The 14,761-nt window shown below is 50.6% G+C and overlaps 1 protein-coding gene across 2 annotated transcripts in view; it reads right to left on the bottom strand.

Annotated features, from left to right (window-relative positions):
* Positions 1–14,761, bottom strand: part of GNS (glucosamine (N-acetyl)-6-sulfatase) — a 42,043-nt gene that overhangs the window by 5,346 nt on the left and 21,936 nt on the right. For both annotated transcript variants that reach the window (XR_008794806.1, XM_056130751.1), the window contains exons 9-12: positions 12,543–12,646; positions 7,452–7,553; positions 2,588–2,695; positions 1,384–1,494 (exon numbers count right to left, since the gene is read on the bottom strand). Coding sequence is in view for 1 of the 2 variants with exons in the window: in XM_056130751.1 (XP_055986726.1) it covers positions 1,384–1,494; positions 2,588–2,695; positions 7,452–7,553; positions 12,543–12,646 (425 nt within the window). In the remaining variant the exon portion in view is untranslated. The remainder of the gene's footprint in view (positions 1–1,383; positions 1,495–2,587; positions 2,696–7,451; positions 7,554–12,542; positions 12,647–14,761) is intronic.

Here is a 14,761-nt window from a genome sequence, read left to right as displayed (position 1 = left end):
CGGAGGACAGAGGAAAGGGCAAGGTCACAGCTGAAGGACATGTGTGCGACCGTTTCCACACGAGGAGGGGGAGATGAGAATGACATAGGGGCTGAAGTCCTCCAAGGGCCCGGCTGAACGCTGAAGACGGCAGAGTCTATTTGGGGGGGGGGGAATGGGGTCCCCACAGCTCTGGGTCTGTGTCCCAAATGCTGAAAAGGGACTCCACACCCAGGGCCTTCCGGCAGTCAGAAGGGTGCAGAGGGGACAGACATGCATCACCCACTGGAATTTTAGGGGAGAGCAGAACACAGGACGCCCCCTACAAATGCCAAAGTCTCAGAAACATGACAGTTGCAGCCTTCCTGCAGACAGCACGTTGGAAGGCCGAGCCCATGCTCGACAGGTGGGACGCTCAGATTCCTGCTTTCAGAGCACGCGCGAATGTTTGATGCCAATAGCAGGAGGGAACTGCACAACACTCAACTCCTGACACGTCCCTGGAGGGAATGAGCCACCAGGTGGTAGATTTTGCAGTTATCAGCAGATGCTAATAAGTTAGAGGTCACCAAACTGCCGCTTCTCAGGGGGGGACGCCCCAGGCCTGTTGCCCACACTGACTAGGCGCCTGCCGGAGGTGAGTGCCATCTCTGGGCAGCACGGCGGACATCTGCACCAAGAGCTGGCGAGACCTGCATTCTGAGAGTGTGATGCTTCCAGTGATCGGCAGTGACCTCTGACCCTGCATCCTGGTCACCTCACTCACTCGAAGTCACCTTTTCCCAGGGACAGAGCTCTGGGTTCTGCCTTTGGCCCCTCCTTGACCCATGTCGACAATGCTGTGGTGAGAGCAGACCTTGCTCTGCACCAGTGCGCTGCAGGAAGCTTGCACAAGCACAGTCAGTCAGGGTCTCCCTCGCCCACCAGGAGGGACAGATAGACCGGAGTGTTTCACCGGGTGGGCCGGAGTAACAGCACAGCGGGGAGGGCGCTTGCCTTGCATACAGCAGGCCGGGACTCAGTTCCTGGCATCCCATATGATCCTCCCGAGATCTCCCAGGAGTGATTCCTGAGTGCAGAGTCAGGAGTGGCCCCTTCCCCCAAAGTGCACTGAGAGTACATGTGGGGAGTGACATCGGCACCCACAGCAGTTCCCAGTCCGTGAGAGAGGGGAAGCATGGGCCTGCCAAGCTCAGGGCTGGTTTCTTCCTGTCTGCGAGGCTGGGGATCAATCCCAGGCCTGCCCGCACGTGAGGCTGCACCCCCGGGTCCCAATTCTCCTTCCTTAAGGGAAGGAAGGGCAGGTGCACGTTCAGATACGCAGTCCCCGCGTCGCCGGAAGCATCCCTGGAACTGCTCTTCTGCCCCTGAGTCCCCCAGGGTCAGGGTGTGGGTCTTGCTCACCTCCTGGTCGTCGAACTCACAGTACTGAAGGTCCCAGCGGGCCGACAGTGTCCTCACGCATGCGTAGGTGTTGTTGTAAGCGTCCTCACACACGCAGTCGGGGAAGCATTGCTGGAAGGAGATTCTGAAGTAAGTGAAGGCCATTCCCTGCAGTAACAAGGGCTACTCTGCCTACGGGGGCAGACAGGGAGACCCAAGCCAGACACAGAAATGGGCAGAAATGACGGTGTTTCGACAGAACACTGTGATGCCCAGGGGTTACTCCTGGCTCTGCACTCAGGAATTACTCCTGGCATTGCTTCAGGGACCATATGGGATGCTGGGGATCGAACCCAGGTTGGCCGCATGCAAGGCAAACGCCCTACCCACTGTGTTCTTGCTCCAGCCCATAAAATTCAGTATTTTAAGGAAAAGTAGTGCTATCAGAAAGGGTAGGAAAACAAAAGGGTATTGAAAAAAATGTTGCAGAAATTAAGATGTAGATTGCACGCATTGATAGCATGCTGGTGGAATCACTTTCAGGACTTTGCCTCTGTCCATCTAGTAATATTCCACAGTCAGGAGAAGAAGTCAGGTGAGAGAAGAGCAGGACTCAGAGATCAAGGCTTTTTTTGGGGGTGAGTTGGGGGCTACATGGCTGTGCTCAGGGGTCACTCCTGGTGGTCTTCGGAAACCATCTGGCATGTTGTGTATTGAACCTGGGGTGTACAAGGCAAGTGCCCCACCTTGGTCCCACTCTGGCCCTGAGATCAAGGCTTTAAAGCTTCTGGTCTGGTTTATGGGCCACACTGGACAGTGCTCAGGGACTGCTCCCAGCCTCCTACCTGCAAAGCAAGCACACCCGGGCCACTGAGCTGTGCCCCCAGCTCCCAGGCTTTTAGTACTTTTATTACCTGGCACTGGGCTGGAGCGAGAGCACAGTGGGTAGAGCGTTTCTTTTGCACGTGGCCGACCTGGGTTCAATTCCTCCGTCCCTCTCTGAGAGCCTGGCAAGCTACCAAGAGTATCCCGCCCACATGGCAGAACCAGGCAAGCTCCCCGTGGCGTATTCGATATGTCAAAAAACGTAACAAGTCTCACAATGGAGACGTTACTGGTGCCCGTTCGAGCAACTCGATGAATAACGGGAGGACAGTACTACAGAGCTACCTGGCCCATGCAAACAATAGCCTGCTCTGCTGTCAGGGAGAAAGCTACTACTCACAGACACTCCCGGACTCAGGGAGGGGCATGTCGGGTCAGTGACATCACGGCCTTCTCCTTGATACTCCACCAGGACGTCTGATCGCCAAGTCAGATTACTGGCACCTCTCTAGGAAGAGCAGAAACGGCCTCCGTCAAGGCACACAGACTTCAAAAAGGGCCGACGCGCACTACTCTGGACGAAAGGAAACGAGGAGGCCAGCCCAGCTGGCTACTCATTAACACAGGGAGTGACCAGAACTGACACACTGCCCGCTGCTGAGAGCTGGGATTGGCAGGCAAAAGGGCCCTTAGAGGGATGGTCAAGGGCCCTGAGCATAGAACAGAGATATCCCAAGACTGATTGCTGTGAAGCAGGTGGAGAAGGAAAAGGAAGGAAACAGATAAGCATGAAGAGAGGTCACGGCGCAAGGTGCTGGAGTTCAGACGAAATAATATTCTTCACAAATGCTGCGAGAACTGCCCTTGGGCCACACCAAGAAATGTCAAGACCGGCACACAGGGGACCCGTTGAAACACCAGCAGGGCGGATGTGCTACTAAGCACCTGGTCAGAGGTCAGTGTGAAGATACACTGACCTCTGGGGACTTGTTTAATGCTCACAGTCTTGCAGTAGCAGCAGCAGCAGCAGCAGTGCGCTCTGGAGTAAGCAGGTTTATTTGGGCACACATAGGGTGAAAGGGTCCTGAACAGCAGGAAACGTGTGTGTGTGTGTGTGTGTGTGTGTGTGTGTGTGTGTGTGTGTGTGTAGGTGGGGGGATGTCTCAAGAACAAAACATGCAGGAGCAGGGCTGGAGTGTGGCTCCCTATGCCAGCCTTCAGATGCCGAGGCAGGGCCTGAAGTCCCGGTGGGGGAAGGTGGGCTGGGGGGCAGCAGGCACACCACGGTTCTGTAAACAATGCAGGGGAGGAGGAGCTCTGGAGGGGGCTGGGCCAGGCCCCCCCATACGAGCCAGGCTGTGCTTTGGAGAGGCCACGCCAAAGACGGAACCTGGAGCGGCAGGAGGCCATGGAGAGGCCCAGCCAGGCCGCGCTCCTCGATGACCGACTCTTCACCGGTTAGTCCGTCAGCAGTGTGGCAGGAGAAACCAACCGAGGGCCTGGCAATGCGACCTATTCCTACACGGCTGTTTGGTAATAAAAGGAATGGCGTTCTGGTGCGCCTTGCAATGTGGATCCCCTGAAAACGTGCTCAATGAAAGAAAACCAGTCACAGGACGCCAAGAACTGTATGATTCTTGTTTTGTTTTCTGGGTCACACTTGATGATGCTCAGAGATTATGCCTGCATCTACACTCAGGAATTACTCCTGGCAGTGCTTGGGGGACCGTATGGGATGCCGGGGATTGCAACTGGGCCAGCTGCACGCAAGGCAAGCGCCCTACCCGCTGTGCTATCACTCTGCTACATACATGCACGATTCTAATCGCAGGAAAGTTCAAAGCAGCAAGTCTATAGAGAAATCCGATGATCAATGACCTGACACTGGGACAGAGACCAATGGGGGGAGGGATTGTGAAGTGTTTGGTGTTTCTTTTTTTTTTTTTTAATTGGGGTGGTGAAAATGTTCTCAAATTAGATTATGGTTAGTTGCACAATCCAGTAAACACACCCTAAACTACTGTACTGCGAAATTTAAGTTAGTGAATGGCAGGTTTGCTCTTCCAGCCCCCTGTGCTCTCTTGGAAACGCATCACACTTGCTTGTCTTGGTGTTTCTTTGCTCGCCTGCCTCCACTCTGGAGAAGCCCGTGTTCTCTCTCGTATGTGTACTTCTCCCTTTCTCTCCTCCTGCATCTTTCGAACCATGTTTCAGTAGAAATTTCTTTGTTTCACCCTCCCCTCCGACAAACACACACAATTAGTGAATTGTACAGTAAATTGAGACTACTGAAAAATGGTTCATCTCACTAGGAGAAATTCATAGTGCTGGGATGCGGGGGATATAATTTTGGGGTTTTTTCACCTATGAGATCAGCAAAAAAACTGTCTCCAGGGTTTCATAAAGAGTAAAGGGAACTTGCATGTCCTGCCGGCAGCCCTGTGAGCTGACAAGCACCATGTGAACTAACTTGGTCGCTTTTTTTTTTTTTTGCTTTTTGGGTCACAACCGGCAATGCACAGGGGTTACTCCTGGCTTATGCACTCAGGAATTGCTCCTGGCGGTGCTCCAGGAACCATATGGAATGCTGGGAATCTTACCCGGGTCAGCTGCATGCAAGACAAAACGCCCTACCCGCTGTGCTATCGCTCCAGCCCCTAACTTGGTCGCTTTTGCAAATATGAACACGCGCAGTGGCCATGACCCACTGTGTCACAAAGCAGGCCTTACCCACCTTTGGCCCGCAGGCATGGGACAATGCGGGTGAGTAGGAGCTCTGGGTGCAAGATGGGGTGCTTGTTTAAAGGACAGAGAGGTCCAGGTGGGGGTCACTGAGTCACTCTTTTCTGAAAATGTACAGAAAGTCAAAGAAGTCTGGGCACCCCTGGAAACTGCCTTTATGTTCACTAGGAGACACGCCAAAGAATGCTACCAGGAGTACAGAAAACACCCCAACCCAGGTGACCATCTACCAAGAGGGAGGTACTAAACTGTGACACATTTACACATTTACACAGTGGGACATTAGGTATCTATGAAAAAAAAAAAAGGAATCGATATTCAAACAAAGTTGGACTGAAAACGCCTCATAGTTTACCCCATCGGATGTCACTTTTTGAGCTGAAAAAGCATGCTTCACTTCACAATGCGTATGTGCTAATTACTGAAACACAAAAGCCACAGGTAATAATCATGACATTCAGGAAAACAATCACTTCCAGTGCAGATAGGCAATGACAGAAGGGGGACTCAGAGGTATCAGCAATATCTGTGCTACTAAATAAGGTTCATGGGTATTTTTCTCTCTTTTTTGTTCTGCTTTTGGGCCGCACCGAGCAGTGCTCAGGGCTTACTCCTCACTGTGCTCAGTGACCACTCTTGGTGGGGCTCAGGAGACCATGTCTGGTGCTGAAGATGGAACCGGGCTCAGCCGCGTGGAAAGCAAGTGCCCTGCCCGCTGTTCTCTCTGCACATGGGTATTTTCTTATGTTAACATATGTGATTTGCAGCTGTTCTCTTACATAAGTCATACACTACAATAAACGGTAACAGGTCCAGATAAATCACTAAGAACCTCCTATAATTTTGTCACTAAGAGACGCTTCATTAACTGACTCAACAATTTAGATCTGATCCCTCCATACTTCCCTCTACTTAAATAGATTCATGTGCATTTTTGAATTTTGCTTTGGGTTTTAGGTCACATCTGGTGGTGCTCAGGGAACCACATGCAGTGCGGGGATTTGAACCTAGTCACATGCTAGACAACTGCTTTAACCTTTGTACTCTATCCTGGTCCTCACAGTTTTGTTATTTTTTTTTTTTGGTGGGGGGGTGTGTCACACCTGGCAATGCACAGGGGTTACTCCTGGCTCTGCACTCAGGAATTACTCTTTTTTTTTTTTTTTTACTGTTTGGTAATAAAAGGAATGGCGTTCTGGTACGCACTGTTGCTAGGGGGACCACACGGGATGCTGGGAATCGAACCCAGGTAGGCCGCGTGCAAGGCAAACACCCTACCTGCTATGCTATCTCTCCAGCCCCAGGTCCACACTGTTTTTACTGGGGAAGGGATGGTGTTACAAAACCCCTATAATATGGGCAGGTATCTTTTCAAGTTAGTGGATACAGATCTGTATCTTTAAGCGATGCTCAAAAGTCTATTGTTTTAATTGCCTAACAATTCAATAAATTTTGTTTTGGATACATTTTCAATTTTCTCTTAATTCTATGGATATTTTCTGCATGTAACTAACTCTATGCAGTAACAGGCACACAGTAGGTTCTCAAATATTCCTTGAATTAATTTATTTCCATCTAACAAATTCCCAGATGGTGCTACTTAACATACGCATGAATTGCTATAACTTCTGAAATTAGGCTCCGGGGAGATCCTTCCCCTAATAGAGTAATTAGCATCACCTGAGTAGCTTCCATTTTCTCAGACTTTTACAAATACTGGATATTAATCTTACCCAGTTCTGCAGGCAATACAGACCTCCTTCAGCTAAGCATTTCTTCGATCAGCACTGAAACAGTCTACTGCATTTACTCTGGGGAACGCCTAATTCTCCTATGAGTTGATGAGTAATTCTTAGGTGGGTGAAGGGGGCCTGGGGGCCACACCTGGCAGTGCTTGGGGGCTACTCCTGGCTTTGTGCTCAGGAGTGACCACCAAGCAGTGCCAGGGATCAAACCAAGGTTGCCACATAAAAGGCAAATACCTTAACCCTCACACTATCTCTCTGAGGGAAATATTTTGCCCATTTTTCTCCTGGGATTTTAATCTGTGTGTGGTTTGTGTGTGTGTGGGGGGGGGGGAGCAGGGAAGCTGTTTGGGGGGAGGTATGCTGGGTAGAACTGAGTAATATGCTCAGGGGCTCCCGCAATGCAAAGCATGTGATCTAGCCAGTGGAGATATCCCCTGGCCTCAATAATCTTTGCTTTCCAATCCCACACCTAGTACAACTAACTACCTCTTTCCATAATGCTGCAAACATTTTTCCAATTTGTCACCAATCCTTAACTTTGTTTATAATAAGAGTTCCGTGTGGGAGAAGGAAGAATACAGAAATCTAACATTTACTTGTAGTACAATCGGTGCTTTCTTTTAGAAAATTCCTTTCCCCCGCAAGAGAAAAATTCTATTCCCTGCTCCCCAAATTTAATACTCTTTCTTAGGATTTAAAATCTTTAGTCTTTATACAATCTGGAAATTTATTTTAGCATCTTGGTTCAAGCTTGTCTGAGAATTTCATACTCACCAAAACGGGCAATAGAGACATGCCATCCATCTGTGTCTTATTCGGATTAAAGCCAGCGATGTCCAGAATGGTAGGGCCCAAGTCAATGTTGGCAACAAGCATCTAAAACAATACGAAAAAAATCTAGAACACAATTGGTCTGAATTTCTGTTCTATGTGCACTGAGCTCTCTCCCTCTACTGCCCTTATGAGACAAAGAATACTTATTATCTGTTTCACTCACACGTACGTTGTACTGCTTTACACACTCAAATACAACTCTAGACACATTAAAGCACAGGGATTTATAAAGGTTGGACTGTGTGACCCTGAGAAGTTACATACTTATTATGCTCATGCTGGTATTGACCAAGTTTTTAAAACTCCTTTGGGATGGCCTTGAGTCAGTTACGAGAAAATATGAGAGAAATGTCAAACAAATTATTTCATAGAGTGATTTCCCAACTGATGATGCAAGTTCATTAGATTAGGATTGACTTTTTTTTTTTTGGCTTTTTAGGGTCACACCCAGCAATGCTCAGAGTTTACTCCTGGCTTTGCACTCAGGAATCATTCCTGGCAGTGCTGGGGGACCATATGGGATGCCGGGGATCGAACCCAGGTCGGCCGCATGCAAGGCAAACGCCATACCCGCTGTACTATCGCTCCGGTCCCACAGATTAGGTTTGACTTTAAATGGACGGGAGAGACCCTTGAACACTTTGAAGGTGGAATGCTGACCACCAGCGGGAACATGAGTCCTTTAAAAAGTTTCTCAGCGTGACAACATGGCCACAAAACGTGATGGGCTTTGAAGGCTGCAGAAAACCATTTCCAGCACGGCAGCCATGAAAGTCTCCTCAAAGCCCAGCGGAGCCCGGGGCTCTGCTGACAGCACCTGTCCCTGCGCCTTGTGCCTGAGTGACCCCAGAGCAGCTCGCAGAGGTGCCTGTAAACAAGTGATCCAGGGTGTCCCCCCCACTTCCCCCCCCCAGCCCACAGGCACCACGCCCTCCCGTGCCTCCAGGCACTGTGACAAGAGTGATGGAAGGAAAGTTAAAAGTTAATTAAAAGATTTTAAGTTAGGGGCTGGAGCGATAGCACAGCGGGTAGGGCGTTTGCCTTGCACGCAGCCAACGTGGCCGACACAGGTTCGATTCCCAGCATCCCATATGGTCCCCCGAACACTGCCAGGAGCAATTCTTGAGTGCATGAGCCAGGAGTAACCCCTGAGCATCACCGGGTTTTGACCCAAAAAAACAAAAACAAAAACAAAAAAATTTAAGTTAAAACACACACACACACACACACACACACACACACACACACACACACACATTCTTTAAAACAACAACAACAAAAACCAACACAAAACAGGACTGGAAAGAGAGTAGTACAGGGATTAAATGCTTCCCTTTTTGGTGATCAGCCCCAGATCGATCCCTGGCACTCATTACCTGGTTTCTGGAGCACTACCAGGAGTGACTCCTGAGCACTGAGCCAGGAGCACCCAGGGTGTCATAGGGTGTGACCCAAAACAACACTCTCCTCCTCCCCCACCCCACCCCTACCCTATCTCATCCCCAGCTTTCATTCACCTCATTAACCTGGAGAATCTGCACTTACTAGTGTCCCCATTTCCATGGGAAACCCGAATCTCTTGCAGGAAGCTGGTCTTCCAAACTCCCACTTCCGTTCCCTCTGCCCTGGGTCAAGGGGGTCATGTCCACGAATCAAGTTCTCCCGCTCTGCCTTTCCTTCCCCAGCCCCCTGGCAGGCTCTGCCGGTAAATCCAGTGGTATGCTCATTTCTAGCCAGAGACGACGACCCCAACAGTCAGTGTTAGCTGGCCCTGCTCTTCGGGACAACACCCCCACCACGCCACTGGCCAGGCATGCCTGCATGGCCACCCGCTCTTGCTCGGCTCAACTCCTCACACCCAACTTCCAACCCTGCGCCACTTGCTCTCCGAAGAACCGACACATGGTTAATCCCTGCTGGCTTGCCATCTCCGCACCTGCCGCGAGTCGGGGCATTTTATACCCAGATGACAGCGACTGGCACACCAGGGCAAGACGCACAGTGGCTTCTGAGACTGGACACCGTTAAGCCACAGTCCTGGTCATGTCACTTACGCTATGATGTCAGCACCTACTCCCTGTTGGGACAGGCTCCAGAGGGAGCCCCCCAACCCAGCCCCAGAGGACAGTTCACTTAGCCAGCGAGGGGGCACGGCAGACAGGAAGTGCAGCTGGGCAGACTCGGCGAGAAGAGGATGCTTACTCAGCACCTGATGGCGGTCAAGACCACAGACACTTCCCTCCCGGGAAGACAAGGTCAGCCTCAGATCCGGGCCTGTGTTTACCTCTTGGCTCAGATTTCTGCAGCACTAGACCTCCTCGATGCCCAGGTGTCTGCTCAAATACCTCAAGACACTCAACGACAACTGTAGCCCAACACAGGGAGGGAGAAGGGGTCTTCCCTGGCGGCTCACTCTTGGGTCCAAGGGAGGGGTGCTGACCTAGCACAAGAGGATACTTAAGTACTTCTTGTCAGGGCTGGAGCGATAGGCCCGCGGACAGGGCGTTTGCCCTGCAAGGGGCTAACTCAGTTTTGATCCCCAGCACCTGAGAGCCCTTTAGGAGTGATCCCCGAGCGTAGGGCCAGGAGAAGCCCTGAGCACAGCTGCTTACTGTGACCTACCCCCCCCCCATACCTTCCCCCCCACCCCCCAGCTACTGAATAACCGTCCCATGGATCAAGTGTAAAGACACTGGAGTCAGATCATCGCAGTTCACATGCAGGAATTTGATATTTTAAATGTTTTCTGGGGTTTTTTTGGACCAAAGTCAGTGGGGCTCGGAAGTCACTCAGAGCAGGCTTAGGAGGCCACCTGTGGTGCTGGGGACCTGCCAGCTCAGAGCCGGGAACTGAGCCCAGGTCAGCCACATGCAAGGCAGACGCCTTCTCCGGCACTGTCTTCGTCCAGGAAACCAAACTTTCCTTTTCTTCTTTTCTCTTTTCCTTTGGTTTTGGGCCACACCTAGTTATGCTCAGGGCTTACTTGTGGCTCTGCGCTTGGATATTACTCCTGGAGGGCTCAGAGGACCATACTGGGTGTCAGGGATTGAACCCGGGCAGGGCAAGCACGTACACCCTCTACTCCTTCTCTGGCCTCAGGAAATGAGTCATAAAAAAAACAAAACTTGAGAGCCACTTTATCCTTCCAAGAAACCAGCAAATAATCTCATCAAAGATACTGTGAAAGTGAATGGTAGATAGATATTCTAAACATATATAATAGGCAAAAATCAAACAGAAGTACCCAATATATTCAGAAAGTCTGGTCTGTTTTCGAACTCTGGCTTAAATGACAGATTTGTTCTTTCTGTTTGGTTTTGGGCCACACACCTGGCAATGCTTATGACTTGGCTCTATGCTCAGGAATCACTCCCAGCAGTGCTCAGGGGTGCCAGGGCTCGAACCAGGATAAGCCGTGTGCAAGGCAAGTGCCCTGCCCACTGTAGATTTCTCCCTTCCCTGATTTACTCGTTTGTTCCACAAATCCGGGGCAGAAACTATGCTATCACAAAAGAGAAGACCCCCCCCCCCCCCGGGCAGTGTCTGCTCTGCTGTTTGGGAGCACTCCCTGTGGCGCTCAGGAGACTCTGAGGTGCCAGCGACTAAACTCGGCTCCCGGTCTCTGGAGCCATCTCCCCAGCCCGCTCCCAGTCCTCTCTCTGAGCTCAGAGCTCTGTGTCTGGGACCAGGTACCCACAATACCTCGCGAAACAAATCATCCCGTATTAGGCACCAAGTTTCCGGGCAAACCCACTGAAGCCAAAGGGAGACAGCAACACACTTCTCGGAACGGCTCGGAGAGGAGCACTGAGCATCGCGCAGTGAGTGGCTCACTCCTCCTGCCAAGGGGCAGCATCTGGCATCCGGGACTGATCAGAAACACAGGGGCGACCCGCACTCTCATAACTCCCAAGGGAACCTGCGCATACAGTGGGACCCAAGGGGCTGTGCTACCCGGCAGGTGCCCCAGAGCAGTGTCCTCTCAGGAGCACTGGACACTGCAGGGAAGGAGGGCGCAGCTTCCCACTCCAGCGAGAGAGCTCTTCCACACCGTGGGGCGCTGCCGAGCACGTGCTAGGCCTCTCCATCCCAGAGGCAGAAGTGACTCCCTGGAGGAGCGTCCCAGCTTCAAGCAAAGTCAAGGTCTTCTATGTTTTGCTTTGTTATTTTTGGGGACCACACTCAGCTATGCTCAGGGCTTCCTACTGGCCCTTAACTCAGGGGTCACTTCTGGCGGGCTTGGGGGGACCCTATGTGGTGTGGAGGAACAAACCCAGGTTAGTCATATACAAGGCGAGCACCTTCCCCCCTCGGTACTATCTCTCCGGCTCAAGATCTAGTCTCAAAAGCCAAGTAAAAACTATTCACACCAGGGGCTGGAGCGATAGCACAGCAGGTAGGGCATTTGCCTTGCACGCAGCCGACCTGGGTTCGATTCCCAGCATCCCATATTGTCCCCCAAGTACCACCAGGAGTAATTCCTGAGCACATGAGCCAGGAGTAACCCCTGAGCATCGCCGGGTGGGACCCAAAAGGAAAAAAAAAAAAAAAAAAAAAGTATCCATGCCAATGGATGGGAATGTAAGAGAGTTAATGGGCCTGACTTGGGGTTTTAAAAAAAAAACAAAAAAGCCAAAGGACGGGGTCACAGCTCAAGCAGCACAACGCCGAGCATGTGAAAGGCCCGGCCTCACTTTCCCCACCACCTGCTGCTGCTGAGCTGAAACCCTGAGCAGAAAACCATGGAGGGCAGAGCAACAGCTAACAGGCCAGTGTGCCTGCTCTGTTTGTGGGCTCCATCCTTGGCACCACATCGCCCCTGAGCACCGCCAGGAGCTATTCCCAAAAACCATGCTACTTTTATAGCCCTTGAGCACTCCTGGATGTGAACCCAAACAGAGGAAAACAAAATTCATGTTTCAAGCGTTTTGTCTCATTTTTCAGATCTTAATTAAGCTGCCAGCAGCCTCCCACCCTCACCTCAGGAGGATGAGGTGCCATCTGCTCGTAGCATCGTGGGCACACACCTACCTTGCTTGTCTGATTGGGTTTAATTCCCGGCCCTCGAACCAACAGTGGAACTTTGATGTCAAATTCATACAGCTGTCTTTTGTCTATTGGCAAAGAAAACTGTCCTGGAAACAAAACATACAGGGTAAAGATAGCACCAAGAGAAGAAGAGTCACTCATGCATACATGCAACCAATAGCAAAGCCAAAACCAACTTGTTCTATTATTTAACAGAAAGCTGCAACAATGAGTTCATTTTCCTTAAATAAATGCCTGGGGTAACTACCTGGTTTAAGACGGACCGGACCAAGTTCAGCAGAGAATGATTAGAATCACAAAATATAAAATTAAAGGTGTAACACTCAGGACCAGAGTTAAGAGTACAGTGGGTAGGGCATTTGCCTTGTATGTTGCTGACCTGGGTTCTGGCTGACCCGGGTTTGACTCCTGGCATGCTATAAGATCCCCTGAGCACCGCCAGGAGTAATCCCTGAATGCAAGCCACGAGTAACCACTGAGCACTGTAGGGTATGGCCCCAAAACAAAACCACAAAAAAAAAAAAAACCAAATGGATGACCCAATCACAGGATCAAGTGCAAAAACCCAGACAAACAAATGCATGACCTGATCACAATGGAATGAGGCTAGTCTACATCTGCAACTAATGGGGGGGAAACATTGATCCCTGTTCTTTCTAAATAAAGCTCATTTCAAAATACTCAGTTGATGAGAAATTCTTCCAGGGAAATTCCAGTGAATAAATGCCAAAGGAAGAACAGAGTTAATGAAATCGACATCCTCTGATTCCTGAGGAAGAATGAAGTAAAGCAACAGTAATCAGTGGCCACCACTGCCACAGAGAGGACCCCAGAAAGGGCGCAGGCTCCACGCGGCAGGACGAGCATCCCCGGTGAGCCGCACGCAGGCCCAGGAGCAGGAGGTCTCCGCAGCAGCCCCAGGAGCCTTGTTGCGAAAAGTGGGAATTCTACCCGGACTCTAGGCTTAACTATCGATCTGCAGGAAATGCTGAGTGCAAAAAAGCAAATTAAGGCATTGTAAGGCAGCAATTAGTCAAATCCAGAATCTGACACATGTTAAAGGAGAAAAGACTATTTTCCCCTTAATAAATCAGTGAAAAATGCCCTTAGAAGAGACAAAAAATACGTAAGTTGGGGCCGGAGCGACAGTACATCAGGCAGGGCGTTTGCCTTGCATGCAGCAACTCAGGATTGATCCCCAGGACCCCATATGGTCCCCTGAGCACCGCCAGGAATAATTCCTAAGTGCAGAGTCAAGAGTAAAGCCATAAAACACAAAACAAAAACACCCCACCAACAAAGGGTGTTGTGTGAATTTTGTGTGGGTCCGGATACATAAAACCTCTCATCAGATGCATCATTAAGTACTGATGTGCAGGAAATCAAAGGGTGTCTCTGAAAACTGGGCCAAAAAAGAAAAACAGGAGGAAGGGAAATATCAACATGCTGAGAAATCAAAGCTGGACAATAAGGGTTACATTTTTAGTTTCTACTTGGAACGTTTAAAAATACTCACAACAGTGCATTAATACCCAACCTGTTTCTATACAAACAGGACTCAGGTATTTGCATTCAAGAGGAGACTCACAGATGGGGAAGAATAAACACTCTTGTTAGCTACAGAAGGAAACAAGGAAAAAGGACCAGCGTGGAGGAGACAGAGTAGTCACATAGCGCAGATTTAAAAATACAAAGCCAGGCTAAAGAGACAGTGTAAAGGCCGCAGCAGACATATCCCCCTGCCTCGCCCTGCTGTCCACGCCCCACGCCCACCCCGGGGTCCCTGGCACTGGAGGCCCTGCTCCCACAAACAGCAAAACTACAAACTCAAAGCTAAAGCTCACAACTTAGCAAGAAGCTGTTTCTCCCCATGATGCCTTTCCGTGGTCTTCCCTGTGTAAACTGTCTTGCCCATTAATTGCCCATCCGAGTACTAAGCAGGCCCTAGCCCGGAGAGCTTCGGAGGGGAGATGGGATGGGTGCTTTCAAGATGGGATGGGCTGGCCGGGGATTCGTCCCTAATTCCCTGAGGCCCACTTGGCCTTACAATGTGGGTCGCTTCCTTGCATTTTCGTAACCCCCACCTCTCACCCATCATGTTACTGTCCGTTCCTGAACCCCAGTAACTGAGCATACAGAACGGCAAACAGTGGTGGGAGGCAGCGGGCACTCTGCCCAGCGGGATCCAGGGCACATCACCC

Source organism: Sorex fumeus, unplaced genomic scaffold (assembly GCF_029834395.1).
Source record: "Sorex fumeus unplaced genomic scaffold, SorFum_2.1 ptg000081l, whole genome shotgun sequence".
NCBI classification, from domain to species: domain Eukaryota; kingdom Metazoa; phylum Chordata; class Mammalia; order Eulipotyphla; family Soricidae; genus Sorex; species Sorex fumeus.
The sequence above is the reverse complement of the archived record's forward strand: the minus strand, read 5'-3'. Positions and strand labels throughout refer to the sequence as shown.